Raw genomic sequence first — 27,894 nt, 5'->3', positions numbered from 1 at the left:
ATGTTGGAGCTGGGGGACTCTAAGCGCCTCGGTGCGGCTCTGCAGCAGCTCTCCAGAGCGCTGCGGGGCGACGGCGGTGTCTCTGACGTCTACCTGCTCACTACCTTCCGCCTGCCGCCCCGCATGGGAGGAGTCCTACTGGGCCTGTACAACAAGCAGGACAACACCAAGTACCTGGAGGTAGCCATGATGGGCAAGACCAACAAAGGTATAGCTCTTTCATCACTGTTTCAACCCGTAAATGATAAATGGTAAATTTGTATAGCACATTTATCCAAGGCGCTTTACATAGATTGTGCATTACATTCACCCATTCACACACACATTCATACATCGATGGCAGAGGAAACCATGCAAGGCACCAACCTGCACATTGGGAACCTGCACATTGGGAGCAACTAGGGGTTCAGAGTCTTGCTCAAGGACACTTAGACACTAACTCTGGGATTCGAACTGGGAACACTTCGGGAACCCTCCGTGTTCTAATGATGGCCCTCAGAGCTCTGTACTTGTGTATTTGGATCTGCATCGAATAGTTGTACACATGGGTGGTGTCTTCAGATTTGTTCACTCTAGGACCTGGTTTAAAAGAATTGCCTTAACAAACTGGACCTTAGCTGCTGTCCGGGCCGCTTTTTTCTGTCTGCACCAAATCTCTTGGCCAAAAATAGACGATCTACAAGCTCACAACGCGAAATGTGAGCTTGTAGATCAGTTATGTTTGGCTAATGTTCCCCCCAGAATGTGAAGGCTGGGGTTTAAGTGGTTAACTTGTTTTACTGCCTGTACTTTTTTTTAGACCAACTCAGTGGTTAAGAGTGTCCACTCTAAAACTGGGAGGTCTAGGTTCGAACCCCGGCCGGGTCAAACCATGTCTAATAAAACATTCACTCAATCAATCAATCATAATCAAAGTCAGAAAAAATGGGACCCAGTGCCTCCCTGCTTGGCACTCAGCATCATGGGTTGGATCGGGGTAAGTTCCCCATACAAGCGTCATGTCCAGGTGGCACAGTACTTGTACATCAAGCTGCACATCAAGATCACACTACAGAAACAGCAGATAAGCCTATGGGCCTCATGGCTCAGCAAGACTTACTTTCTTTTACTGCCTGTTGTTTACAAAATTGTCAGTCAAGAATTCAATCAATCTCTCACTCACTCACTCAATCGATTGATCGATTAGCCCTATTCACAACCCGCCCACTCAGCATCCCCCGGGTGCTGAAGTCACGTTTTGAAGGGGAAAATCCTACTATAACTATATATATTAACACAGAAATCGCAGATTTAATGCAATTTCCGAATAGTAAAGTATAAAATACGGCTAGCATGATCAAGAACACATGATAGTAAAAGGCACAAAGAATTATAATTTACTTTACTGTTCGAAATAATGATTTGTTGGCTTTAAGTCCAGCTATTTCTGTTATAGTTTCCCCTTCTAAATTGATGTCAGCACCCGGGGGATGCTGAGAAATTTGCTGGGTTGGCGGGTCGTGAATAGTGCTAATTGATTGATCAATCACTCACTCACTAACTCACTGTGTCCCTGTTCAGTTCTGGTGCGCTACGTGCGTCAGGATGGGAAGCTGCACAGCGCCAACCTGCAGGTCCCCGGGGCGTCGGATGGCCGTACTCACTCTCTCATCCTCCGCCTGGGAGGCCTGGGCTCACAGCGCCTCCTGCTGGAGCTGCACGTCAACTGCAGGTTGGCAGACTCCTCCCAGGGTCTGCCTCCACTGGTCCACATGCCTGCTGACCCCCACACTGTGGATGTACGCACCGGACACAACACCTACGCCCGGCTCCAGGTGAAGACGTGTGTGTGTGTGTGTGTGTGTGTGTGTGTGTGTGTGTGTGTGTGTGTGTGTGTGTGTGTGTGTGTGTGTGTGTGTGTGTGTGTGTGTGTGTGTGTGTGTGTGTGTGTGTACAGTGTGAAGTGCTATTTATGAGTACATTTCATTAAGCGTCCCGTGAAGCTTGGCCAATGTGACCCTGGGCGTACAACAACCTTTGGGTGCTTTGTGCCAATATGTAGGCCAGATGTAGGCCAATGTGAGCCTGAGAGTACAACAAACTTTTTTATTGATTACTCACCCCATGGAGACTTAAGGCATTATCAGAGTCTGAGGTGAAGAGCTATCACCTTTTAGGTGATAAGCTATCACCTAAAAATGTGATGGCCATCATAGTCATGGACTCACGGTGAAGTCCTATCACCGCGCCTCTGTGCCTCTGAAACCAGGGGGCACGCTGATTGGTCTAGATCGACCAATCAGTGAACGGGGTGATGGGGAGATGTCCGAAAGTAAAAACAGGAGTGATGTCTAGGTTTGCGGTGATGACTCTTCACCGCGGCTAATGACGTAATGTTGTAGTTTTCTGACTTTAAAAAGACTACACCACGGTGATAAACCATCGCCGCGGACTACACTATGATAGGGCCATTAGAGTCTCCTCAAATTAGTGGCTTGGGAATGTGACTAAAACAAGTAAGAATCAAGTCTCCATGGGTTGAGTAATCGATAGAAAGAAAATAACATTTTGTGGGTGAACTATCCCTTTAAATATGCACACACTACAAGATTTTAAAATAACAGGGTGTTCTAGGGCTGTCTGTCTGTCTGTCTGTCTGTCTGTCTGTCTGTCTGTCTGTCTGTCTGTCTGTCTGTCTGTCCGTCATTCATAACCAAACACTGGCTATGTTGTCAATGTCATTCTGAGTGTGTGTGTGTGTGTGTGTGTGTGTGTGTGTGTGTGTGTGTGTGTGTGTGTGTGTGTGTGTGTGTGTGTGTGTGTGTGTGTGTGTGTGTGTGTGTGTGTGTGGTCCTGAACCTGGAGGTGGGTTATGTGTGTGATATGTACATGGACCAGCCTCTTCCAAGATAAGCATTCCAAGTACCAACCATTACTTGGAATCATAACAGACTTTGGGCACAGATGTGATGTAGAGTCTCAATGCTCATGTTTGGCAGGCTGGGTCATGTACTGTACATAAACTGACCACGAGGGGCCTAACAATCGCTGGCATTACAAAGGGCAAGGCCAAACAACTATTGCTCTGTTCCAGCAGTTCTAGGCAGTTTGTCTGTGTGGAGGAGGAGGTACCATGTGTAGTCGTGGGTGTCCGTGTAGTCTGGGATCACTTCACTTTTCGGGGGTTGTAACAGTCTGGAACGGAAACCACAACACGTCATGTTGTAGTACTCAAAGGACTACAATTTGCCGGAAAGATCAAACCGGATTCAGTTTTAACCCAAAATTTCCCCCTGCGCTCAAGGACATACTTTTAAGGCCTACCTAATAAACTCCTTGATGCGAAGTAGTTTTGCTTTTGAAAAATGTGTTTGGTATATGCATCTTTTAGTCCAACTGTTAGCGACTGGCAAGACTACACTAGGCTACTCGAGCATTTTCATTTCATTTCATTTCAACCTTTATTTAAGTCTCGGTAACGGACTGAGGGCTGGACCCTCTTTTTCAGCAGTGCCGAGATTACAGCAATACAATAGTACACAATAAAACAACAATATGTGAACAAAAACAGAAAACAGAGCAAATACATAACTAGAGTACATGATATAGAGAAAAGGATATGAACTCAATTAAAACAGGTACAGTTTAGATTCGCCATATTTGAAATATCCGATTTAAAACGATCTAAGGATACAAGTGAGCTATATTTGAGTGAGGCCTGTAGAGTGTTCCATGAGTTTGTGGCTCCACATTTAAAGGCTGATTTTCCAAACTCAGTTGAGGCATAATAAGGCTCAAGCATCAAATAGTCCTGTGATTTTAATAGGGATTGGGGAAACAAACGGAGGGAACCAAATCAAAGTGACCCCGCTTCTTCTAGTGGTTTCCGCGCTTTAGGCGGAAACCAAACGGCCTGTAGTGAACGAACACTACAGGCGAGGTTGGTGTCTGTGAACTGTCTAACCCTGTTATATTTGTTTCCCTGAAAATCAATTGTAATGTGTGGATTCAGATAAAGAATTTAAGGGTGGCTTACAGGCAGTTTTTTGCTTTGTTTAACAATGACAGTGAGATACTTGTTTGCACAGTCTAGCATTGACTGCTATGGTCTCTTTTGTAAGACACTTTATGTATATATACTTATATATTATTCGCCCCCTCTATTGATGCACCTTCTCTTTATTGGTACTGTTCTGCTCTTGTTTTTGTTTTGTTTTTTCCTCTTATCTATCTTTTTTCTTACGTCTCTGTAACTTTGTAAATAACTGTATACTGCTGTGCTACAACTGGACAACTGAATTTCCCCCTTGGGATAATAAAGGTATCTATCTATCTATCTACACATAGACATCTGCCCTTTTATCTGTCTGTAAAAAGTGCCCTCTCCAGACCAGGAACGCAGTTTTTACTATGGTGAAAGAAATGCAAAATTCCCCCCTTTCCATGCCATACCTGAAGGCAGCATTCAAGAGAATATTGCCTTGTCCAAATTCTCCTGAACTTGAATGCAGCACCTTATGTTGAAAGAATTGCAAATTTCTGTGTAGAAATCCATGCCGTTACGCCACAGCTCCAGTATTCAGTTTTCATCAAAAGGCCCTTTTGGAAATGTCAGCCCCTGCCTCTCTAACATTCTCTGCACGTCCCTACTTACAGGGTAAAGTGGACACATTGAAGCTGGTCATTGGAGGCTCAGTGTCCAACGCAGGACTCCTGACTGACTGTCCTTTCCAAGGAGACACATCACAGCACAACTCAGGTCACCATCCACATACTTTATAGATCTGATGACTACTGTACATACTGTATTGGTTCTCAAACCTTTTCATGCCAAGAAGGACCCCCATATTAGAAATAGCGGATCTATAAGCTGTTACATTGTGACACGTTGTGAGCTTGCAGATCTGCTATGTTTGAATATTCCAAAGTATGAACTCGGACTCAAGTGATTAATGCATGTTTTGTAACAATAATATAAACCAACAAAGTAACTAATAAATAAAGCTTTCAAATACTTTAGTTGACTGAAAAGTACTATAATAGGCCAGGGGTCTTCAATGTTTTCAGGCCTAGGACCCCTTAGTTGAGAGAGAGATGAAGCGGGGACCCCCATTTTCATAGATTCCATATAGTTTAATTGTTTGGTAGCACAATCATCAGTGAATTTTGGATTTATGTCAATTTGTGTTTTCAAATATTTAACCACTTGAACCATCATTACTTAATATAGCCTACTTGACCTTTCACTCTGTACTTATTCTGTTATTTTACCCCTCTACACCAAAGCCCGAAAATAGACAATCTACAAGTAGATCTTGTAGATCTGCTATTTTTGGCTAAAGTTCTCAGAATATGGACGCTAGGGTTCAAGTTGTTAATATAAAAAAGGAGAAAAAAGGTTTCTATCACTCAAAGATTTGGAGGACCCCCTGTAATAACTCTGGGGACCCCCTAGGGGTCCCGGACCCCCTGTTGAAGACCCCTGATATAGGCTATTTGCCTCTGTAGAAGTGTAAATGATCAAACAATGGAAATGCTCAAGTACATAAATGTACCTGACATTTGTACTGTAAGTAGGCTAGTACTCCACTAGAGGGAGCCAGAGGTTAGTGTTTGAAGGCAAAGCCTCCAGTGTAGGGCATGGCAGTGAGTGGTTTACTGATGACTTTTACACAAATATTTATATCAATTATTTAAAGCATAGAACCAAACCATTCAGGACTGGTGAATCATGACCATAAAACCTTTGATTCCGTGAAAAGAATATATGGTTGAATGTTTAATTATATGATGTACTACATTCAATACCCTTTGAATGTAGTTTGTTTGTTTGTTTGTTTTGCACATCATCTGTTCTATTAGTATTTTGGATTCATGCTAATGTGTGTTTTAAAATATTTAACCTCTCAAACCCTCATTGCAAACTTGACCTTTGGCTCTGTACTTGGTCTGCTCTTTTTCCCCTCCACACCAAACCTCTTTGCTTAAGAAAAAGGAAAGAAAAACACAACAGATCTACAAGCTCAAAATGAGCCACAGTGCAACATGTTGTGAGCTTGTAGATTGGCTGTTTACGTTGAATCTCCCCTTCAGAATAGCCATATTCAAGTGGTCAAGTGGTTTTATAAATAAATGATAATTTGTTTTTTTGTGTTTTCGTGTTGTCTCAGTCAGTGCAGACGTGGGCAGCATTCTGGGTGAGTAGCACTTATGAATTACTGTATGTTCTGTCTCTGATCAACTCATCACTGAAATCTTTGACAGTACTCATTATCAGCGCCAGGTTTTCCCTGTTGCCGAGTGAGCATGCCGAGGCTCTGATTGGTCCATTTTCTCTGTCGCTAGGTGAGCATGCGAAGGCTCTGATTGGCCAGATGATCACCTTCAATCAGATCCTGGGAGCGCTGCAATTGGACATCAAGGAACAGGTGAGAAACGCTATAAAATACAACTTTATTGTCAGTCCAGTGGTGGAAAGTAACATGTAACATGTACTCGGGTATACTGTACTTGGGATATCATTCATTCATTCATTGAATCATTCATTCCAACGTCTAATTGGGCTTTTCAGTTTCACCTCAGACAGTTTTTGAGCGGTGGTAAACCGCTCCATAGAGTGGCTGTGCGTGTGTCTGTAGCCTTTTTCCTCAGCGTTTTGCCTTAGTAAAATGTGTGTGCGTAGCATCATGTTTGTCTAGTGATGTCATATGTCGTATGTCTGTAGCCTTTTTCCTCAGCGTTTTGCCATAGCAAAATGTGTGTGTGTAGCATAGCCTGTACATCCTAGACTCAAATTCTAGTTTGAAGACGTTATGCAAGCACGACCACCGCTCACTTCACATTGGTGAAGTGAGCGGTGATTTTTTATTTAAATGTGGTAATCAAATCAATTGTGTGTGTGTGTGTGTGTGTGTGTGTGTGTGTGTGTGTGTGTGTGTGTGTGTGTGTGTGTGTGTGTGTGTGTGTGTGTGTGTGTGTGTGTGTGTGTGTGTGTGTGTGTGTGTGTGTGTCTAGGTGAAGGAGATGTCATTAATCAGGAACACTATTCTGGAGTGTCAAGCATGTGGTCAGTACTACTAATAGTATTACTACACATATTATAACTGTGTTTTTCCCTCCATTATTATTATTTCCTTTTTTTACCCCCGCAAACAAATCAATGTGTACACAATCAGTGGTTTTCAAATAATATCAAGACCAAATTGAAATGGGAAAATATAATGCGATGCAGTATGCCACATTGTGAGCTTGAGATCTGCTATGAATAGCCTTTGTACGTATTACGAGTTAAAGCAGTTGAACTGATTTAGATGCTATTCAAACCCCATGGAACCCCCTCAAAGAGCCCTGAGAACCACTGATCTAAATGGTTATCAATTCGGGGGTAACCGTTCAGTGTTCCCTCTCCTGAGCAACATTTATCCACTTCTCCCTTGGGGATCCCCAGCCAGTGTGGAGATGTAATCCTTCCATCTGGTCTTTGGTCTGCCAGGGGGTCTCCTGTCCTCCCAGTGGGACGTGCATCGAGGACCTCCCTAGATGCCCGAACCACCTAAACTGGCTATGGAGCTACTAAGTTCTACTCCAAGTCTCTCTCGGGTGACTTAACTTCTCACCCTGTCTCTAAGGGACCCAGCCACCCGTCTGAGAAAACCCATTTCGGTCGATTGTACTCGTGACCCTATTCTTTATACAGTATATAGGCTCCATTGCAGCCTGACACTGTGTCGCGGGTTCGTGTCCGGATCATGACGTCCTTGGCTGCGTGTCACTCCCCGCCTCTACACTACACTACGCCCCCCACAACATATTGTATAAAATATTGTTGCAGATTTTCTTTGACTTGTTTGACAGCACTGTCATCAGTATATGTTATTCATGTTAAAGTGTTTTATTTTCTTCTGACATTTAACACGTTCATACTACCAAACCTATTTGCCAAAAATAGCTGATCTGCAAGCTGTCAACGCCTCGCAGCGCGAGGTGAAATCTGCTATTTGCAGCTAAGGTTTTCCTCAGAATAGCGATGTGAGGGTGCAAGTTGTTCATTTAAAAGAATGATCTTATCACACAAAGATTTGGGGCTCACTTAACTCTGAGAACCCCCTAGGGGTCCCGGACCCCCTGTTGAAGACCCCTGCTGTATAATATCAATAAAGGCCGGAAAAGCGCCCAAAAATATCAGAATAAAAAATCAGATAAACACTGTGTCCTGTGTGTCCAGGGTTCCATGAGCCCCAGTCTCGCTGTGACCCCAACCCCTGCTATAAGGGGGTGTCCTGTACGGAGACCAGGGAGTACCCGGGGTACCACTGTGGAGACTGCCCCCATGGCCTTATGGGTAACGGGACGCACTGCCACGACATCGATGAGGTACGTTGACATTGTGCCATCAAACCCACATCTAGCATTAAAATAACTCGACAATGTGCATTAATCTGGACATTATAGTAGCAGTAAGTAATTTGTTTGTAAAAATTATTGTTAAATAGCTCTATATTATCATAGTACTCATTGCTACAGAGCAGTGGTTCCCAAACCTTTCAGGTCGAGACCCGAAAGAGACATTAGACTTTTGCCTGGGACCCAAACTAGTGATAAGAGACAATCTACAAGCTTGTAGATCGGCTATTTTCACTACTTCTTAATTAATATTATATTTTTTATAAACAATCAAAATGTCTGTCTGTCCGATGTCTGTCTGACATACACGCGTGCTGATACTAAACAGTGCTCACATCACTGACATCACTGATACCGCCGCCTTCACTGTGCATGCGTCACCGCCTTGCTGAAACAATGCCCAAATTTGGTGATACATCTGGGTTCTCCAACATTACTTCTGAGACTTCTACATTTAATCCCTCCTATACTGTGCACACCCCATAACCCAAACTCTGCACATAATTCAGAGCACATATGTTAGAATGTGCAAGGACTAGTTATTTTTTATGCTTGGAATTTCTTACATCACTGATACGTCTGGGTTCTCCAACATTACTTCTGAGACTCCTACACTCATTCCCTCATATTGTGTGTGTGTGTGTGTGTGTGTGTGTGTGTGTGTGTGTGTGTGTGTGTGTGTGTGTGTGTGTGTGTGTGTGTGTGTGTGTGTGTGTGTGTGTGTGTGTGTGTGTGTGTGTGTGTGTGTGTGTGTGTGTGTGTGTGTGTGTGTGCCCCCTCCTGGCCCCCAAGCTGTGTAATAAACTCCCTGTCGCACTTAGAACAACGGACTCACTCGCTAGCTTTCGCCGTGGACTGAAGACTCACCTTTTTAGACTCCACCCTTTTTTTTAGGTTTATTAGAACCTTTTTTTCTTTACTGATTATATTGTTTTTTAGATTGATTTTATTATATTGTATTATTAATATTGTATTGATTATATTGTTTTTTAGATTGATATTCATATGCATTTGTTATATTGTTGCTGATGTTCTGACATATTATCTTGTTTATTATAGTGATGTATTATCTACTTATTGTAAATCGCTTTGGATTAAAAGCGTCTGCTAAATGCCTAAACTGTAAACTGTGTGTGTGTTGGTACAGTGTGAACTGGCTCAGCCATGTTTCAGAGCAGAGGGGTGTGTGAACACTGCCAGAGGGTTCAGCTGTGAGCCCTGTCCTCTAGGCTACACTGGACCCCCCCTCAGTGGGACCGGAGTGGACTACGCCAAGAAACACCACCAGGTTGGAAGCACATGCCACACAGTAGTTATTAGAGCTTTGGATTTTTTTAATTTATTAATATTATTATTATTATTCATGTTTTCAATTAGTTGTTTTTTAAAGATGTGGTGCCATGATTTTTTCCCCCCTAAAACATGATTATCAGGCATTATGATTATACTTAGCCTAGTAAACGGACTCCTCCCATCTTCAAATGAAGGCAGGAGGAGGAGTCTGGTGTACAAGGCTAGATTATTACTAGGAGGAAGATTCTGGGGTGAAAATAGAAAAAGTACAAACTATGCCACCACCTCTTAAAGCAGATTTCCTAGTTTAGTTATGATGATACACTAGACTAGGGCATTAAAGAAAACGTCGCCAAGCCGACTCAGTCGACCTCATTACAAGTCGACACTTTCTATTGTGAAAATAGCAGATCTACATGCTCACAACGCCTTGTGATGCGTATTTTCACAATTTCTGCCTCTATACATGTACATTTGACAATTTGGACAATGTTTAATTTGCCATTTTAGAGGTATTAAAAGGTCCTTAAATTGGCACTTTAGAATTTAGTGTGAAGATAGCCTCTATACACTTAAACTTTATGTTGGTTTGTTTACAGTTGAGTGAGAAAACAATGTTTCACATTAAGTTAATCATCTGGGGACCCCCCCAAATAATTGGGGGGTCGTGTGTGATGTGATGACGTCATCAAATGATAAAGTTGACTTCAACTCAACTTTTTACTGAGTCGAGTCGACTTGCAAAAATCCCAAGTCGTTAATGCCCTATGATACACACACAGAGATATGCGTAACGTATAGATAGATTTATTGTGACTTTAACCTTGATGTTGTTGATGTGTGCAGCTGTGTACAGATGTAGATGAGTGTGGTGACTCATCCAGCAGCTGTGTTCCCAACTCTGTTTGTATCAACACTGAGGTTAGTGCGTTTTTGTTTGTTTTTGTTGCATTCCTAAGCCAATAACTGTCATCAAATAATGTTTTGGGGATATAATCTTTTGGGGGGTGTACTTCTCCCCATGCACCAGCAGGGGTCGTACAGGTGTGGTGAGTGTAAGGATGGTTACCATGGGAACCAGACGGTGGGCTGCTCCCTGCGTCGCTCCTGTGCAGCGCTGGGGGTCAACCCATGTGACCCCAACGCTCGCTGTGACCTGGAGCGCACCGGGGATGTCTCCTGTCGGGTTAGTCTGTCTGTCTGTATGTCTCTGTCTACACTGTAGGCTCTACAGCAGGGGTTCCCAAACGTTTTTGTCTCAGGGCACCCTATAAATATTTTTTTAATCCAAGGCACCCCTACATTATAATTTTCACTCCCAGCACCTTATATTTATAGCATATCATCGTTGTCGGGTGGAAACCTTGTATGTCCAAAACCGTTTGGGTCATCTATAAATCATCTATCATCTATAAAATGTACTAAACTAGTGAAAACAGCAGATCTACAAGCACACAACGCCTCGCGATGTGCTTGTAGATCGTCTGTTTTCACCAGTTTTGTGCGACGGTCTTGTATGATGAAGCAGGGCAAAAGACGTACACATTTGAAACTTGGAGATACGAGGTTCCTGCCCGACAGTGACGATATTTTAGTGATTATGTTGCGAGGAAAATGTTGAGATAACAGCCATTTTGGTTAGAACTGACTGAAAATAACTTTGTACTTCAAGTTTAAAATTATACTAAGTAATATTTTTTCAAGTGTCCAAATAAATTCCACATATTATCAAATGATCTCGCAGGCACCCCTGGACTACTGTCACGTCACCCACTTTGAAAACCCCTGCTCTACAGTCTGTCTGTGTGTCTGTCTCTGTCTACACTGTAGGCTCTACAGTCTTGTCTGTCTGTCTGACATGTTTCCTATTTGTTTAGAGCCTCTTCAAGTCTCACTATCTACTGTAAAATGGTAAATGGTGCATTTATATAGCGCCTTTATATCCAAGGCGCTTTACAGAGATTGTGCATTACATTCACCCATTCACACACACATTCATACACCGATGGCAGAGGAAACCATGCAAGGCCCTGAAGTCTTCCAACATTTAAAGCCAGCGCAACAGGTCATTTAAAATTATTATCCAAATAAGGTAGAGAATAAACTACTTATACTGTATGCTCTAATTTGATATTCAACAAAACCTATGGTTTATAAATGCATCCAGCTACTGTATTACTGCTACTGCTCAACCTTAAGTTGAGCAGTAGTTGAGCACTAAGTTGAGCAGTTTTGTGATGTCAGGATTGAAAGAAGTGCAACCTGGTTAAACTCAACTAACCAGCCTATAAAGAAATACCATGAGATGTCTATGATCAGTATACATTCATGTGTATACATGGATCTAATGTGATGTTCTGTCATGTGTCAGTGTAACGTTGTATATAGATCTAATATGATGCTCTTCATGTGGCAGTGTATATATAGATCTAATATGATGTTCTGTTATGTGTCAGTGTAATGTTGGATGGGCGGGGAACGGGAACACCTGTGGTCTGGACTCTGACATTGATGGATACCCAGACTCTGCTCTGCCCTGCATGGATAACGACATCCACTGTAGAGCTGTGAGTATCTACTACTACTAGCCCTTACCCGTTCAAAGATATGAGCTCCGAAATGATGTGCAGTGTGTGGGTTATGGGGTGCAGTATATGAGGGATGGAAAGTAACTTTAACTGGTGCTTGCATGATAATATGTAGGAGCATCAATGTAAGAAATACCCGTTTCGTTTAATGGCTACAGAGATACTGTGTACCAATCTGCATGATTTTTGGACAACATCTGTAACAGGGCCAGACACCCGCCTGCACGCACGCCTGCACGCCTGCACGCCTGCACGCACGCACGCACGCACGCACGCACACACACACACACACACACACACACACACACACACACACACACACACACAGAGCTGGTTAAACATGTTGCCTCATGCTAGATGCAGAATAGATATGCCTCATGCTAGATGCAGAATAGATATAGATACACCATAAAAATGCTAATATACAGCATATGATTTGTGAAAGTGACAAACGGGCTTCACAGTTATGTCAGGTGTGTTCATATGCTAATGGTGATGCGATTTCAGATCAATTGCTCCAGCCACTGAGGAGAAACACTGTGACAGACAGACAGACACTCACTCAGACAGACAGACACTCACTCACTCACTCAGACAGACAGACATTCGGAAAATTATATGTTTGATATATAATCACATCCACTGTTTTAAATAGCAGATCTACAAGCTCACAATGTGTCGCGTTGTGAGCAGATCAACAACTTTCATGTAGTCTGTGGTAACTATACATGGGGCGCTCGCTGGCCTACTGGTCCAGGCACGTACCACATAGGCTCTGATGCCTGACAGCATGTTGCGGGTTCGAGTCCCGATCCCGACGACCCTTGCTGCGTGTCATTCCCCTTCTCTCCCCGTCTCTCCCATCTACCGACTGTACTGTCAATAATATGTTACAGTCAGTTTGGGTAACTCAGTGAGATTGGGGTAAGAGTGCTCGTTTTGTCGTTCACCACACACCCCTAACACCACCTGGATCATTTCACCTTGATAGTCTCTTATCAGCGCACCTTCTGCGTAGTCACCATGAGATGGCGACAACAGCCATTCACTTGTGTAGTCGCGGACGTCACTCATTTGCGACACCTCTTTCGTTGTTTATCTACTAGCCTAGATCAGCTGTGTTTAGCCATTAGCTTACTATGCCTAACTCTAACCATAACCCTAACTTTAACCTCAGTAAAACTATGCCTAAACCTAACCCAAACCCTAACCTCCGTGGGGTGAGGCACTATCATTCCTGCCGACGCTACGTTGTCGTTGTTGTTGTTGTTGTGGATCAAAGCGACCGCTTGTTCCGCCCCGCACCGCACGACGAGTGCTCCTGTTCTCAATTTCACTGAAACTCAAAAAAACTGTGACATATACATGTACATGGGGGCTTAGTGCGCGTGCGTGTGTGTGTGTGTGTGTGTGTGTGTGTGTGTGTGTGTGTGCAGGATAACTGTGTGAACACTCCTAACTCGGGCCAGGAGGACGCAGACGGGGACGGTATCGGGGACCAGTGTGACGAGGACGCAGACGGAGACGGCATCAAGAACGTGGAAGTACGTTGCGTCACCGCACCTTACGTTGGAACGTTGTTCACTAGAAAGACAAATTGCGAGTGTGGTTGCCTATTTATAGGCTTTACGTCAGGGACATGCTGGGCCCCTGATTCAGCCGGGGAAAAAGAGTTGGAGAGGCCCTCATTGATCTCTAGTGCTGCTGCTGCTACTCAAAGATTTGCCATTTCAGATCATGACAAGTGACAAGCCAGTGGGCCAATTACATGAGCTATATTTCGTCATTGTCGGGTGGAAACCTTGTATGTCCAAAACCATTTTAAAAATTATTTAAACTAGTGAAAACAGCCGATCTACAATGCGAGGCGTTGTGTGCTTGTAGATCTGCTGTTTTCACTACTTTTGTGCAACGGCCTTGTATGATGAAGCAGTGCTTTGCTTTGCGAAAAAATGTATCCACAATTTTCCCCGGGAGTTTACTGGAGACTTATCAGGACCAAACTTCCGGGTTTAACAGCAGACATACAAGCTCACGTTGCGTCGCAGATGCAACTCGTTGTGAGCTTGTAAATCGGCGGCGGAAGATCGATGCAGACGTCTGCGCAATGCACTATGGGGCGTAGGAAAATCGTGGATACATTTGAAATTTGGAGATACAAGGTTTCTGCCCGAAAGTGACGATTTACTTGGTTGGCCGCCCAGCCCCCAAAATGGAACGAAGGCCGACATTTTATTTTATTTTTTTTCCTAATGGCCGGCCTGAACCGGCCGGGAATGAACCGGCCGGTCGGGAGTTGTCCCGCTTTTCCCAATGGCCAGCACGTCCCTGCTTTACGTGATGTCATGTGGCTCTGAGGCTTGACCTTTTCATATCAAGGTCTATTATTTATTCAGCATTTGAACCACGGAACCACCGTTTGATGACATTTAGCCTCTCAGAACCCAAAAGAATATTATGTTATCGTTTGATAAAGATTTTGTCCACAATTCCATGCTGTATTGATGTTGGTACCAATAGGAGAGATGACAGGCAAAACGTTGATCAACATAACAATTCTCGGTTTCATGTTACTCTCCATTATTTAGCTGGGGACCACCTGGAAACCCCCCAAGGACCACTGGTGGTCCCTGGGACCTATGGTTGAGAACCGCTGCCATAAAGGAATCATCCAAAGATAACAGTGTAATTTTGACAGCCCAAATAATGCACATACCGTAGCATCATATTCTACTTGTGGCTGCATAACCATAACCAGGGGGTTTATTACCAGCTCAGGGGCCTTTTGGTTAGAGTGTCCGCCCTGAGACTGGGAGGTCAGGGCCCAGGGGTTCGATTCCCCCGGTCGGGTCAAACCAAAGACTGTAAAAATGGGACCCCATGCCTCCCTGCTTGGCAGTCAGCATCAAGGGTTGGACTGGGGGTTGATCACCATTACTGACTGATTGAATACTACTATTAGAGGTTTGCATAGGAAAAGGTACAGTTTCACGACAGTACAGTTCACTGGCTCAACTAAAAGGAGATCAGAGTAAGCTTTTCGGCTTATTTACACAGGAGACCTTTATGTATCTCATATAACATTGAATGACAGATGGATAGATCACAGTACTATGCAGTAGATATATCGTCAGAAAAAAGAAACAGTGCAAAAAAATATATATTTACAATAGAAGGGTCAGGGAGAGGTTAAGGCTTGGCTAGGTTACGAGTGGCTGCTGCCTGTAAGTGGTTTTTCATGGTGGTTTTAAAGGAATTCCCGAGTGCAGCAAGGCTCACCGCTCCAAGAGAGGCGGAGGTCCAAGGCGGAGAACAAATTTTAATTTCAGCAATGTATCCGACACATAAATACATTATAATTAATGATTCTCTCTGTGTCCTGGCAGGACAACTGTCGTCTGGTCCCCAACAGAGACCAACAGAACTCGGACACGGACTCGTACGGTGACGCGTGTGACAACTGTCCCAACGTCCCCAACAGCAACCAGAAGGACACCGATGGAAACGGAGCCGGGGACACCTGTGACAACGACATCGACGGAGATGGTACGACGTTCAAACGTGTATAAAACAAGTAAAACGCCATAATGGCGAGTGGTGACCGTAGGGGTAAGATGAAATGTTATCAAATAATGTGTTTTTCTTTAATAAAGTGATATGAGGTGGAATTTATGAACACAATTATTTGAGTAACTTGTAGTAAGTTGTGACAACTTGTGAGCTTGTAGACCGGCTATTTATGTGTATAAAATAAATGTTCATTTACATTGAAATGACCTTATGATCTACTGACAAATACTGCAGGAAAATAGTGCAAAATGTAAAAGTACAAATTGTTGGAGTGGAATCGGAAGTGATTAAACACATAAATGAGCAGATGCACTTGGAATTGGAACACTGTGAAACTGACAGTGTTTTTTCTCCCCCAAACAATATCACTTCAATAAATGTAGCATCCTGAAATAAACAACAAACGAAGCAGCTGGCCTTAAACTCTGTGTGCTTGTCTGTTGTTGTTTTAACCTGCTGCTCATTGTAGGCATCCCCAGCATAAAGAGCACATGTCCCACTGTGTCCTCTCTTCCCCCAGGCATTCCCAACGTCCTGGACAACTGTCCTCGTGTCCCCAACCCCATGCAGACGGACCGGGACGGGGACAGCGTCGGGGACGCCTGTGACAGCTGCCCCGATGTCAATGACCCCATGCAGGTCAGAACTCATTCTGGGTCCCAGGGGGGATAGATGGCTGTTGCCAAGTTTAACCTAAAAATGCACTTCTTATCACAATATTCTTTTGCAACCTGACATTAAAGGACAACTTTTTTTGTTCTTTTTTACAACAAGGTTTTGTATTTTAGATTGTAAATAGTGAAAGCAAAAGTGTTAGAAATTCTTAATTTACTGCTTTCTAGCATTTTAGCAGTTTTAATGATTTTGATTTCAGTGTATGTGTACAAGTGGCTAAAGATGTCTTTTTAGACACAATAAGCCCATTCCCAAGATGCACCGCAATCTTTCATGGGCAGATGTGACTTATATTTAGCCACTTGTACACATGCACCCACCCACTGAAATCAAAATGGCAAAAAATCTATAGAATATGAACCCTTGTTGTAAAAAAACAAAGTTGTCCTTTAACTCTCTGTCCTATTGATTGAATCCATTCTACAAATTCCCTCTAAATTCCCTCAATATCAAGCCCAGGAAACGGCTTATTTATTCTGTCTTTGTCATTGTGCCTTGTCTGATCTAGACAATGATCTGCTGTGTGTGTGTGTGTGTGTGTGTGTGTGTGTGTGTGTGTGTGTGTGTGTGTGTGTGTGTGTGTGTGTGTGTGTGTGTGTGTGTGTGTGTGTGTGTGTGTGTGTGTGTGCGTGTGCGCAGTCTGATCTAGACAACGATCTGGTGGGTGACGTGTGTGACACCAACCAGGACATGTGAGTAATGCTTATGGTTTATTTTAATGTTGCATAACATGAGTCATATTTAAAATGGAATATTGTCACCGTCGGGTTAGTCTTGCGTAGCCAGGCAACAATTCCACAATTCAATAGAATACTATATAGCAGGGGTGTCCAAACTTTTTTTCAAAGGGGGCCACATTAGAAAATATTAAAACACCCAAGGGCCGACTACATCTCTTGACATAAGGTAGCCTACTTTTGAGTTTTCGGACCATAACAAAGCATTGGATTTAAACAATTTTATTCAACTATCATCATCATCAATATATCAATAGTCTTTTGTCAGGTGTGTGCTCTGAACAAAACACAAATAACTCAGTCTTATTCCACATTACCAAATGTAACCAGACGTGCAAGGTACGTTGGTGACCGCTTCAGAACCCCCTCAGAATGAGACAACAGGGAAGAAGGAGTCCTGACGAATGAAAATATTCTTGTTTGACGATACTGGCGGGCCGTTAATAATACAATTTGGGAATGAAGCAGCGGGCCGTATACAATTTGTCCTCGGGACGCAAATGGCCCCCGGGCCGCACTTTGGACACCCCTGCTATATAGAGTCTGGGTATAAAGAGACATCCAAACGTTTCCATCATCATTCCATCATGGTCATCGTTTCAGGGACGGAGACGGCCATCAGGACACGAGAGACAACTGTCCCCAGGTCCCCAACAGCTCCCAGCTGGACTCGGACAACGACGGCCAGGGCGACGAGTGTGACGACGACGACGACAACGACGGCGTCCCCGACACCGTGCCGCCCGGACCCGACAACTGCCGTCTGATCGCCAACCCCAGCCAGACGGATACAGACGGTACGGTTTGTTTATGACGCCTTGTCCTCTCAGGAGACGGTGTGGGGGACATGTGTGAGACAGATTGTTTTAATCGTTCATTCTAAATGCTTGTCCCTTTAGGAGATGGTGTGGGGGACATGTGTGAGACAGATCTTTAATCATTCATTCTAAATGATTGTCCCTTTAGGAGACGGCGTGGGGGACATGTGTGAGACGGACTTTGACAATGACTCGGTGGAGGACCGCATGGACGCGTGTCCAGAGAGCGCCGAGGTCACCATGACTGACTTCAGAGCCTTCCAGACCGTGGTCCTGGACCCAGAGGGAGATGCCCAGATAGACCCCAACTGGGTGGTCCTCAATAAGGTCAGATAGACCCCAACTGGGTGGTCCTCAATAAGGTCAGATAGACCCCAACTGGGTGGTCCTCAATAAGGTCTTTATACTTAAATACTTAATTTCCCATTAATTTTTATGTTTTTTATTTCCTTTTAAAGGGGAACTAGGCAAGTATATGTGTATACAAACACGTTTAGCCCTCCTTTCTTTGACAGGCATCAAACAGGTAGTACAGCCATACAGCCGTGAGCTGTATTTTGTGCAAGGAAACACCACAGCACAATAATATAGTGACTGATAAAGGAAAATGTACGGTATATACATATATGTTAATTGTAGTCTTAAAGTTACATAGTTTCCATTTAACTTCTGTCTTTTTAATTTCAGTTAGTTTTAATTTAGTAGATGTAGATGTAAACGGTAACCAGTTCGCTCGCCCCAATTCACACTCGCCCTCATTTTCCTTCCGTCGACTGCTCTGTGAAAGTATGTGAAAATAAGATATGCTTTTGTATTCTGGTATTTGTTTTTATGAGGATAAGCTTTGAAATAAGTTTAGGGTTGGCATTCTGGTATGCATGTACACTACTGGTGAGAGTGCAGATGCAATGTGGCCCCCTGGAGAGAGAGTGGGAATCTGGAGTTGCCCTCTGCATTATCCACGTTATAGTCACACCTCCACACCGCCGTTCCATTTAACACTGTTTTAATGTAGATATAGTCTACATACAGCACTATAATGCATAGTTCTGCCCCTGACTAATGCACGTTACAATAGGAAAACTAAAACTAACTCCATTGTGCATTGTTTTGATGGTCCTTATAGAGCATTGTTCTTCTTGTGGTTTCAGGGGATGGAGATGGTTCAGACCATGAACAGTGATCCAGGATTAGCTATAGGTGAGTCGTGCCACAGTCATATTTCCTTATTGACAATGGTCATATGTACCCATTTCAGTGAAGCAAAAAACTATGGCACCCCATCTTTAACACTAATCTCATGTCCTGTCCTGTCCTGTCCTGTCCTGTCCTGTCCTGTCCTGTCCTGTCCTGTCCTGTCCTGTCCTGTCCAGGCTACAGTGCGTTCAACGGGGTGGACTTTGAGGGGACGTTCCACGTCAACACAGCTACAGACGACGACTACGTGGGCTTCATCTTCGGCTACCAGGACTCTGGCAGCTTCTATGTGGTGATGTGGAAGCAGACGGAGCAGACCTACTGGCAGTCCCTGCCTTTCAGAGCCATGGCCCAGCCTGGTCTGCAGCTAAAGGTAAGAACCATGACCCAACCTGAACCATGGCCCAGCCTGGCCTGCTTTTAAAGGTACCAACCATAACCCAACCTGGATCTGATCCAACCCTGTTCCAGGGTAGCCAATATTTTGAGTTAAAAATGTTGCCCTTGAAAATATGTATTCTAGGATTTGTACAAATCTTCATGATTTGTTTCTAAAATAGCTGATCTATAAGCTCATCCTATGAGCTGCAAGTTTTGAGTAGCCAAAGTAATAATGGCTAATGGGTTAATGCTTCTTTATTTCATTCATTTTAACTCACTAATATAATCTAAAACATGCACAGGATGTGTACATAATGACCCGCACACCATCTACGCTTGCAAAATGAACACTTTTATTATGCAAGGTTTCCCTCACAGACCGTCCTCAGGCATACTGTAACTCACTAATATAACCCATGGTCGTCCGCAGGCGGTGAAGTCTCGTACGGGTCCCGGGGAGTTCCTGCGCAACGCCCTGTGGCACACGGGCGACACCCCGGGCGAGGTCACCCTGCTGTGGAAGGACCCCCGCAACGTGGGCTGGAGGGACAAGACCTCCTACCGCTGGAAGCTGCTGCACCGCCCGCAGGTGGGCTACATCAGGTGAGACTCCACCCACACCACCTGCTCACATAGAGCGACACAGTAAGGTGCCGCACTGCATACAAAACACTGATGCTGACCTTCAAAGCAGCCAAAGGTATGGCGCCTCCAATACCTGCCTCCACCCGGTCACTTAGATCAGCCAACACAGGGATGCTGACAGAACCCTCGCTGAAGGCCCCAGGACAGAAATCCACTCGTCCGAGACAGTTTGCCCTCCTGGCCCCCAAGCTGTGGAATAAACTTCCTGTCGCACTTAGAACAACGGACTCACTCGCTAGCTTTCGCAGTGGACTGAAGACTCACCTTTTCAGACTACACCTTGACCCATAGCACCACTCAATGACCATACATGAAACTAGTTCTCTTTACTGATTTTATTGTTTTAGATTGATATTCATATGCATTTGTTATATTGTTGTTGATGTTCTGACATGTTATCTTGTTAGTAATGTATTATCTGCTTATTGTAAGTCGCTTTGGATTAAAAGCGTCTGCTAAATGCCTAAACTGTAAACTGTAAACTGCCCATTCATTGACACCGTGGTTCTCAACCGACCCCCAAAATAATCATATTTTAACTGGGGACCCCCCCACCCTGACGAGCACTAAGAGTTGAAGCATTACATTTTGTATAACACGAGTCTATTGTGAAAATAGCAGATCTACACGCTCACAACGCCTCGCGTTGCTAGGCGTTGTGAGCATGTAGATCTGCTATTTTCACAATTTCTGCCTCTAATAATTTACAATTTTGCCAGTGTTTAATTTGTCATTTTAGAGGTATTAAAAAGTCCTTCAATGTCACTTTAGAAATGTGCAGATACACGCTATACACTTAAACTTTATTTTGGTTTGTTTACTGTTGAGTGAGAAAACAATGTTAATAACGATCCCACAGAGAAGAACTGCATTACCCATACTGCTAAAAATACATCCGAGCGAGTTTACAAATATGATGCGCTATTTTAAAGATGAACACATAAGAGTGGCCACAGAGGTGAAAATCACTGTGTGTCAGGCCATATCCTGGCCTGGATAACTAAACTGAGCGCTCTGCGGTGCAATTCACAATGGTTTATGGCAGGGGTTCCCAAACTTCTTTGTCTCAGGGCACCCCATAAATATTTTTTTTAATTTGAGGCACCCCTACATTATAATTTTCACTCCCAGCACCTTATATTTATAGCATATCATCGTTGTCGGGTGGAAACCTTGTATGTCCAAAACCGTTCGATTTGTATTTATCATCTATAAAATGTACTAAACTAGTGAAAACAGCCGTTCTACAAGCACACAACGCCTCGCATCGCTAGGCGGTGTGTGCTTGTAGATCGGCTGTTATCACTAGTTTTGTGCGACAGTCTTGTATGATGAAGCAGGGTTTTGCTTTACCAAAAGAAAAAATAACTTTGTACTTCAAGTTTAAAATGATACTAAATATATTTTAAGTGTCCAAATAAATTCCAAATATTATCAAATGATCTCACAGCACCCCTGGACTGCCACCGCGGCACCCCAGGGTGCCCCGTCACCCACTTTGAAAACCCCTGGTTTATGGGATACATTCCAGGAACCTCTCCCTAGGAATGTCACAGAGGTCAAAGGGTGATGCTGTGTGTTGTCATAGTTACGGGGTGATGCTGTGTGTTGTCATGGTTACAGGGTGATGCTGTATGAAGGCATGGACCTGGTAGCAGACTCTGGGGTGGTGATTGACAGCACCATGAGGGGAGGCAGGCTGGGGGTCTTCTGCTTCTCCCAGGAACAGATCATCTGGTCCAACCTGGGATACCGCTGCAATGGTACGCACGCAGGCACGCAGGCACACACGCACGCACGCACGCACGCACGCACACACACACACACACACACACACACACACACACACAAAGACACACTTTCGAACTTTCACACACACACAAAGACACACTTTCGAACTTTCGTTCTTTTACGTTCTACATCTTTGACGGAACATAAAGACATTTCAGTCGGCCCACTAAAGTGCCGGGGAACTGTGTTTGGGGAACACTGGTCTATAAATGGCTGATAATCAAATGGGAGCATTATTGCACGGCTACTTAACTCACTAAATGCCCACGTGGTGTCAACGCGTCAAACTCTTTGATGTCGCTGGAGGCCCACGTCACGTTTGACACGTTTACTGTATTTACAGTAACAATATTAAATCTTACCGTAAGGACGGGGCAACCCGTGGATATTGCCCAATCACCGCGGGTTGTTTCCATTAGACGCTGAGAGCATCGTGCAGCAGTTTTTCTCCATATAATCCAATGCATTTCTCAAACTTTAAAGCCCTTTATCTCTGATGTATACGGCACAAAATGCACAAGCAGTGCAAATCGATGTGGGCCAGGAGCTCTGAGCCCTTGTCTGTTATCGAGTTCAGAGGTCATTATTTCACTGATCCTCCAATCAGAATCAAGTATTTTCATAATGTATTGTGTATGTTCCTGCAGACACTGTTCCAGAGGATTACCAGGTCTACCGGAGGTTCATCCACATCAAGGTGTGAGCTACGGTGCAGTGCTGCGTCCCGCCACCGGAGGGGGCTGTTTCCTCGGTGACGGACAGAGCTTTTCAGCCACCTCATAGATTTCATTGTTTTAAAGACCTGTGTATTGTTGTCATGACGATGACGACCCAAGACCTGAACACTATAATAACACATCACTTGTGCATTTGTTTCATTGTTCGTGTGTGTGTGTGTGTGCACACTAGGGCATTTTTCACGAATAGTGATTTTTAGTATTCAAATTATTCAACCTCAAAGTATTCGAATAGTCGAACATTCGACAGGACTTGCCAAACTGTCAAATATTAAGTAAGCAAGAGGCGAACATTGTGAAAATAGCCGATCTACATGTAGATCTGCTATTTTCAAAATATTTATCTGCGGAACTGAGTCACATTAAATGTAATACCTACAATTCCTTGTCAAAGTGCTTGTCAGGGTGGGGGTCCCCAGTTCAAATATGTTTATTTTGGGGGTCACAGCCTAAAAAAGGTTTGAGAACCCCTGGTATAGAGCATTAACAAATTCATCCACCAGGGGCATTGACAGCACATTCTTATGACTTCCTATCTAGCCAAGCTTTATAAACTATATATATTTTTAAAGAGAAAACAATAATAATAATAATAATAATAAGCAAATATTCGACTTCGGTGAACAATGTCGAATAGTGACTTTGATATTTGAATATGGTGAATGCCCTAGTGCACACACAAGTCTACACATTGTGTAATTGCGTAGACTCCTTGTAAATAAATTAAGTAATGCAGATGTTTAAAAAAGATGTTAAAGGGATATTACACTTTCAAAAAAACTTTTAGGTCTAATCAGGCTTGTATGAACACCCTGAACAGTTTTTAATTTGCTTCATTCAGTATTTAGATATTTGATGTAAATGTTACCAGCTCCAACACGCCCAGGCCCTCTCCACATACACACCCATTGTAACTTCAAACTCCATTTTAACCATGATAGATTCATTAAAAACACACATTATTTTTTCTGGTGACTCACAATACCCTCCTAATACGTGAGCAGACCGTGTTTTTTCAATAACCTTTTTCTTTTATTTTTAATAATTCTTTGGGAAAATGGAAAACATTAAATACAATAATATTTTATTGAAAATAAATGAAAAAAGTTATTGAAAAAACACGGTCTGCTCACGTATTAGGAGGGTATTATGAGTCACCAGAAAAAATAATGTGTGTTTTTAATGAATCTATCATGGTTAAAATGGAGTTTGAAGTTACAATGGGTGTGTATGTGGAGAGGGCCTGGGCGTGTTGGAGCTGGTAACATTTACATCAAATATCTAAATACTGAATGAAGCAAATTAAAAACTGTTCAGGGTGTTCATACAAGCCTGATTAGACCTAAAAGTTTTTTTGAAAGTGTAATATCCCTTTAACTCTTGAGAACGTAAAATGAAACCAAATGGACGTGATTTCATTTTACGCTCTCAAGAGTTAAAGATCTACCGTATAAGGGTCCATTAATTTTGGTTACCAACTCAAGGACATCTGGTTGAAAACCAGTGATTTAGGGATTAGATTTAGGGTTAGGATTATTCATTTAGAGGTTAGATTTGAGCGTGTGTGTGTGTGTGTGTGTGTGTGTGTGTGTGTGTGTGTGTGTGTGTGTGTGTGTGTGTGTGTGTGTGTGTGTGTGTGTGTGTGTGTGTGTGTGTGTGTGTGTGTGTGTGTGTGTGTGTGTGCGTGCGTGCGTGCGTGCGTGCGTGCGTGCGTGCGTGCGTGCGTGCGTGTGTGCACGCAAGTGTGTGTGCACGCAAGTGTGTGTGCGTGCGAGGGTGCACGTGTAGAGTTAATCCATTTTCACCTTATTAAACAACTACAGATCTTTTTTGTTTCAAATAATTTGTATATTTGTCAACAAATCTAAAATAGTGTCTTTTTTATAAATGTCTTAGTTTTAGAAGATTCCCTTGCAGTAATGTACAATTTAGAGGTACTTTTACGTTACTTACCCATTTTTCAATACTTTATACCTCATGCTCTTTATGCTCACAGCTTGTACAGCTGATGTGTTTTGAAAGATTTGAACAGACAAAAAGGGAACAAATAAAAACCTGCATGAATAGTTTAACTTTTGCTACTTGACGATTTGATGCCAAAACGTTTGTAATTTTACTCAAGTAAAAATCTGAATACACGACTTTATACTTGTTTTTTTATATAGAACTAAAAATGCCACATTGTGAAATGCTCTGAGTACTTCTCCCACCACTGGGAAAATCCATTTTGACACAAACATCGAATCCTATGTTTGTAACGGGGTGTTCATGTACTCACCAACTGTAATATTGGCTGTCAGTACGTCCCATCACAAGTCCACCAGTAGCAACTCACTATGCTATCTTGACTGTCGGGTGCAAACCTTGTGAGTCAGATTAGTATTTTTGGTGTAGCCTGTCACAACTCCCTACCTAGTATACGTTTACTATACCCTGTTACACACACCAATACAAGTAATCTTCTATCACTCAGAAGACTAGAGGACGTTTGGAAGCCCTTCCCTCACTGTTCTTTATCGAGTCATGACTGTATTTTGAAATGTCATTTTGATAGAATACTGATAAAACACACAAACAACCAGGTTTGGTCATGTGTGGCGAGGAGAAGAATTTGCAGTATGTTCATCACACAAATGCCACAGATGTAACTGTACAGATAACAGGGTGCCATAGACAGGACAGGACACAACACAATGGGGTGAAAAAGCCTGGTGTTTCTTATATTCGGTTTTCGGTTTTGGCCAAGAATACATCCCTAAAGCAGATACAATAGTATAATTTTGCACACAGCTACATTTGATTTGTTTTATTGTTTTGAATGAATGGCTTTGTGTGTATCACGCCCATATATGGTCATTTCAGTCCAGAATGAACAGGCTTTTTCAAAAACAGAATGTCCGTTTAATTACCATATATGGTGATCTCAGTCCAGAATGAACAGGGTTTTTCAAAAACAGAATGTCCGTTACCTTATGTCCATATATGGTCACTCCAGGCCAGAATGAACAGGTTTTTCCTGTCCCGTACGTGTAAAATATCAGTCCAGAATGAATAGGCTTTTTCAAAAAGCAAAATGTGTGTCCCATGTCCATATATGGTCATTTCAGTTCAGAATGAATAGGCTTTATATGTCCTGTACATCTAGAATATGTGTGCGGTGTCCCTCCCGGTCAGATGAATGGATACTTTGAAGATTGGTCAAGCTTCACATGATAATTTGGCCTTCAGGGTTTATCTGTCTTATTTAAACACTTTATATTTATTTATGTATTTATTTAATTACAAATTCTTATTTTAATGTATGTGTTTTAATCTATTTTATTTTTTAAACCTATTATACCAACTGTCATACCAGCTCTCCAAATACATTCAGAATAGAAGTTTTATCTGTCCACCGCTTCAATTCGAACCGAGGTTTGATTTTTTTTTTAAGGATGTGTGTGTCTTACAGTAGGCTATATTGAACAACACATTGTACAAGCAATTTGTAATGAGAGGTGGTAGGCTATATACTACCTTTTAATTATTATTATTATTTACAGTAGCCTATTATGAAATGCTTGCTCTTTGAATGATTCCAGGAAATCAAAGTTTTTGTGCCATGCATGGGTGAGTACTGGGCATGTAGCCTACTGGTGCACTGGGCATGTGGGATTGTGGGTGGTGAATTGTGGGTGGTGATACCAAGTCCTGTGGCCGGACTTGGACAAAACCTGTGACCGACAACACATCAGACACTTCTTGCCATTCACAGCGACAGGCACCCAGGTATTTCACTGTCGCCCCATCAACCACATCCAGCTTTATAGCTGAGCAGAACTGACCTACTCTCTGTACAGAAAACCTTGAATACTTCACCATGGTGTCAATGGTACGACAGATACTGGGCTTTGCCCTGGCTATCATCGGCCTCCTGGGAACCATCCTAGTGTGTGCCCTGCCCATGTGGGAGGTAACAGCCTTCATTGGAGCCAACATAGAGACAGCACTGACTCTCTGGGAAGGCTTATGGAGGAACTGTGTGATGCTAAGTAGAGGTCAGAAGCAGTGCAAGGTCTATGACCCTCTGCTGGTCCTGCCCCAAGACCTGCAGGCAGCCAGAGCTCTGACCGTCATTGCCATCGTGGTGGCAGCGTTGGGGGTCTTCCTGGGCGTCGCCGGGGGGAAATGCACCAACTTTGTGAAGGATGAGACCACTAGAGCCAGAGTGACCATCGCTGCTGGGGTCGTCTTCATCGTGGCCGGTGTCCTCGTGCTCGTTCCTGTCTGCTGGACTGCAAACACCCTCGTCAGGGACTTTTACAACCCTATCATGACCCAGCGTAGGGAGCTGGGGAAGGCCTTGTACATCGGCTGGGCCACCGCCGGCCTCCTCATCTTGGCAGGCTGCCTTCTCTGCTCCCAGGCATGGTCCACAGCCACCGGCCGAGCCTCCGTACCCGTCTGAAAGGAATGCTTTAATACCTCTTACCCAAGACTCAATCATTTGCTAATTAAATTCAGCAGTTTTTGTTTTCCTCTTCTAAATGTAATTTCTTCTAACACAACCTCAATCTGATCTCTGGTTTTTATTATTGGCAATTGTATCTTAATTGTATCATCTCGTGTTCATATAATATCACCGGTCTGACTTCCATTTCGTGTTTGATTTAATCAGGTAGGCCTACATTAGTGTTACACAGAGTTTCACAGTTACCAGTACTGTAAATAACTAAGAACATTTACTTAAAGGACAACTTAGTTTTTTTACAATAAGGGTTCATATTTTAGAAAAGAAAATATGAGTTTTTTCATTTACGGCTTTCTATTGTTTTAGCGATTTTAGTATTTTGATTTCAGTGGGTGGGGGCATGCGTACAATTGGCTAAATACGTATTTTTAGACACAATAAGCAGACAATTTCTTTGTTACTATTTACACCAGCCCTCATAAGTCACATCTGCCCATGAAAGATTGCGGTGCATCATGGGAATGGGCTTATTGTGTCTACAACAACATACCGTATTGGCCCGAATACAGGACGACATTTTATTCTATAAAACACATCCTCAAAATATGAGGTCGTATTATAAACGGGGAC

The 27,894-nt window shown here is 43.2% G+C and overlaps 2 protein-coding genes across 2 annotated transcripts; both read left to right on the top strand.

The window, feature by feature from the left end:
- Positions 1–22,780, top strand: LOC308299885 (thrombospondin-3a-like; the record flags this gene model as incomplete). The annotated part of the gene is made up of 22 exons (XM_080743666.1): positions 1–208; positions 1,561–1,814; positions 4,636–4,738; positions 6,150–6,176; positions 6,325–6,407; positions 6,994–7,045; positions 8,204–8,352; positions 9,530–9,670; positions 10,522–10,596; positions 10,709–10,861; positions 12,132–12,242; positions 13,700–13,807; positions 15,650–15,809; positions 16,354–16,472; positions 17,148–17,200; positions 17,849–18,042; positions 18,212–18,390; positions 19,215–19,263; positions 19,437–19,633; positions 20,072–20,244; positions 21,910–22,049; positions 22,725–22,780. The coding sequence occupies 22 exons, from the start codon at positions 1–3 to the stop codon at positions 22,778–22,780; spliced, it is 2,784 nt and encodes a 927-aa protein (XP_080599792.1).
- Positions 22,781–26,673: 3,893 nt separating this feature from the next.
- Positions 26,674–27,261, top strand: LOC308299884 (claudin-4-like; the record flags this gene model as incomplete). The annotated part of the gene is made up of 1 exon (XM_080743665.1): positions 26,674–27,261. The coding sequence occupies one exon, from the start codon at positions 26,674–26,676 to the stop codon at positions 27,259–27,261; it is 588 nt and encodes a 195-aa protein (XP_080599791.1).
- Between the last annotated feature and the right edge of the window lie 633 nt (positions 27,262–27,894).

This window comes from Nannobrachium achirus, assembly GCF_963921795.1.
Source record: "Nannobrachium achirus genome assembly, chromosome: 15".
In the NCBI taxonomy this organism is placed as follows: domain Eukaryota; kingdom Metazoa; phylum Chordata; class Actinopteri; order Myctophiformes; family Myctophidae; genus Nannobrachium; species Nannobrachium achirus.
Note: the sequence above shows the minus strand (reverse complement) of the source record. Positions and strands in the feature narration are given on the sequence as shown.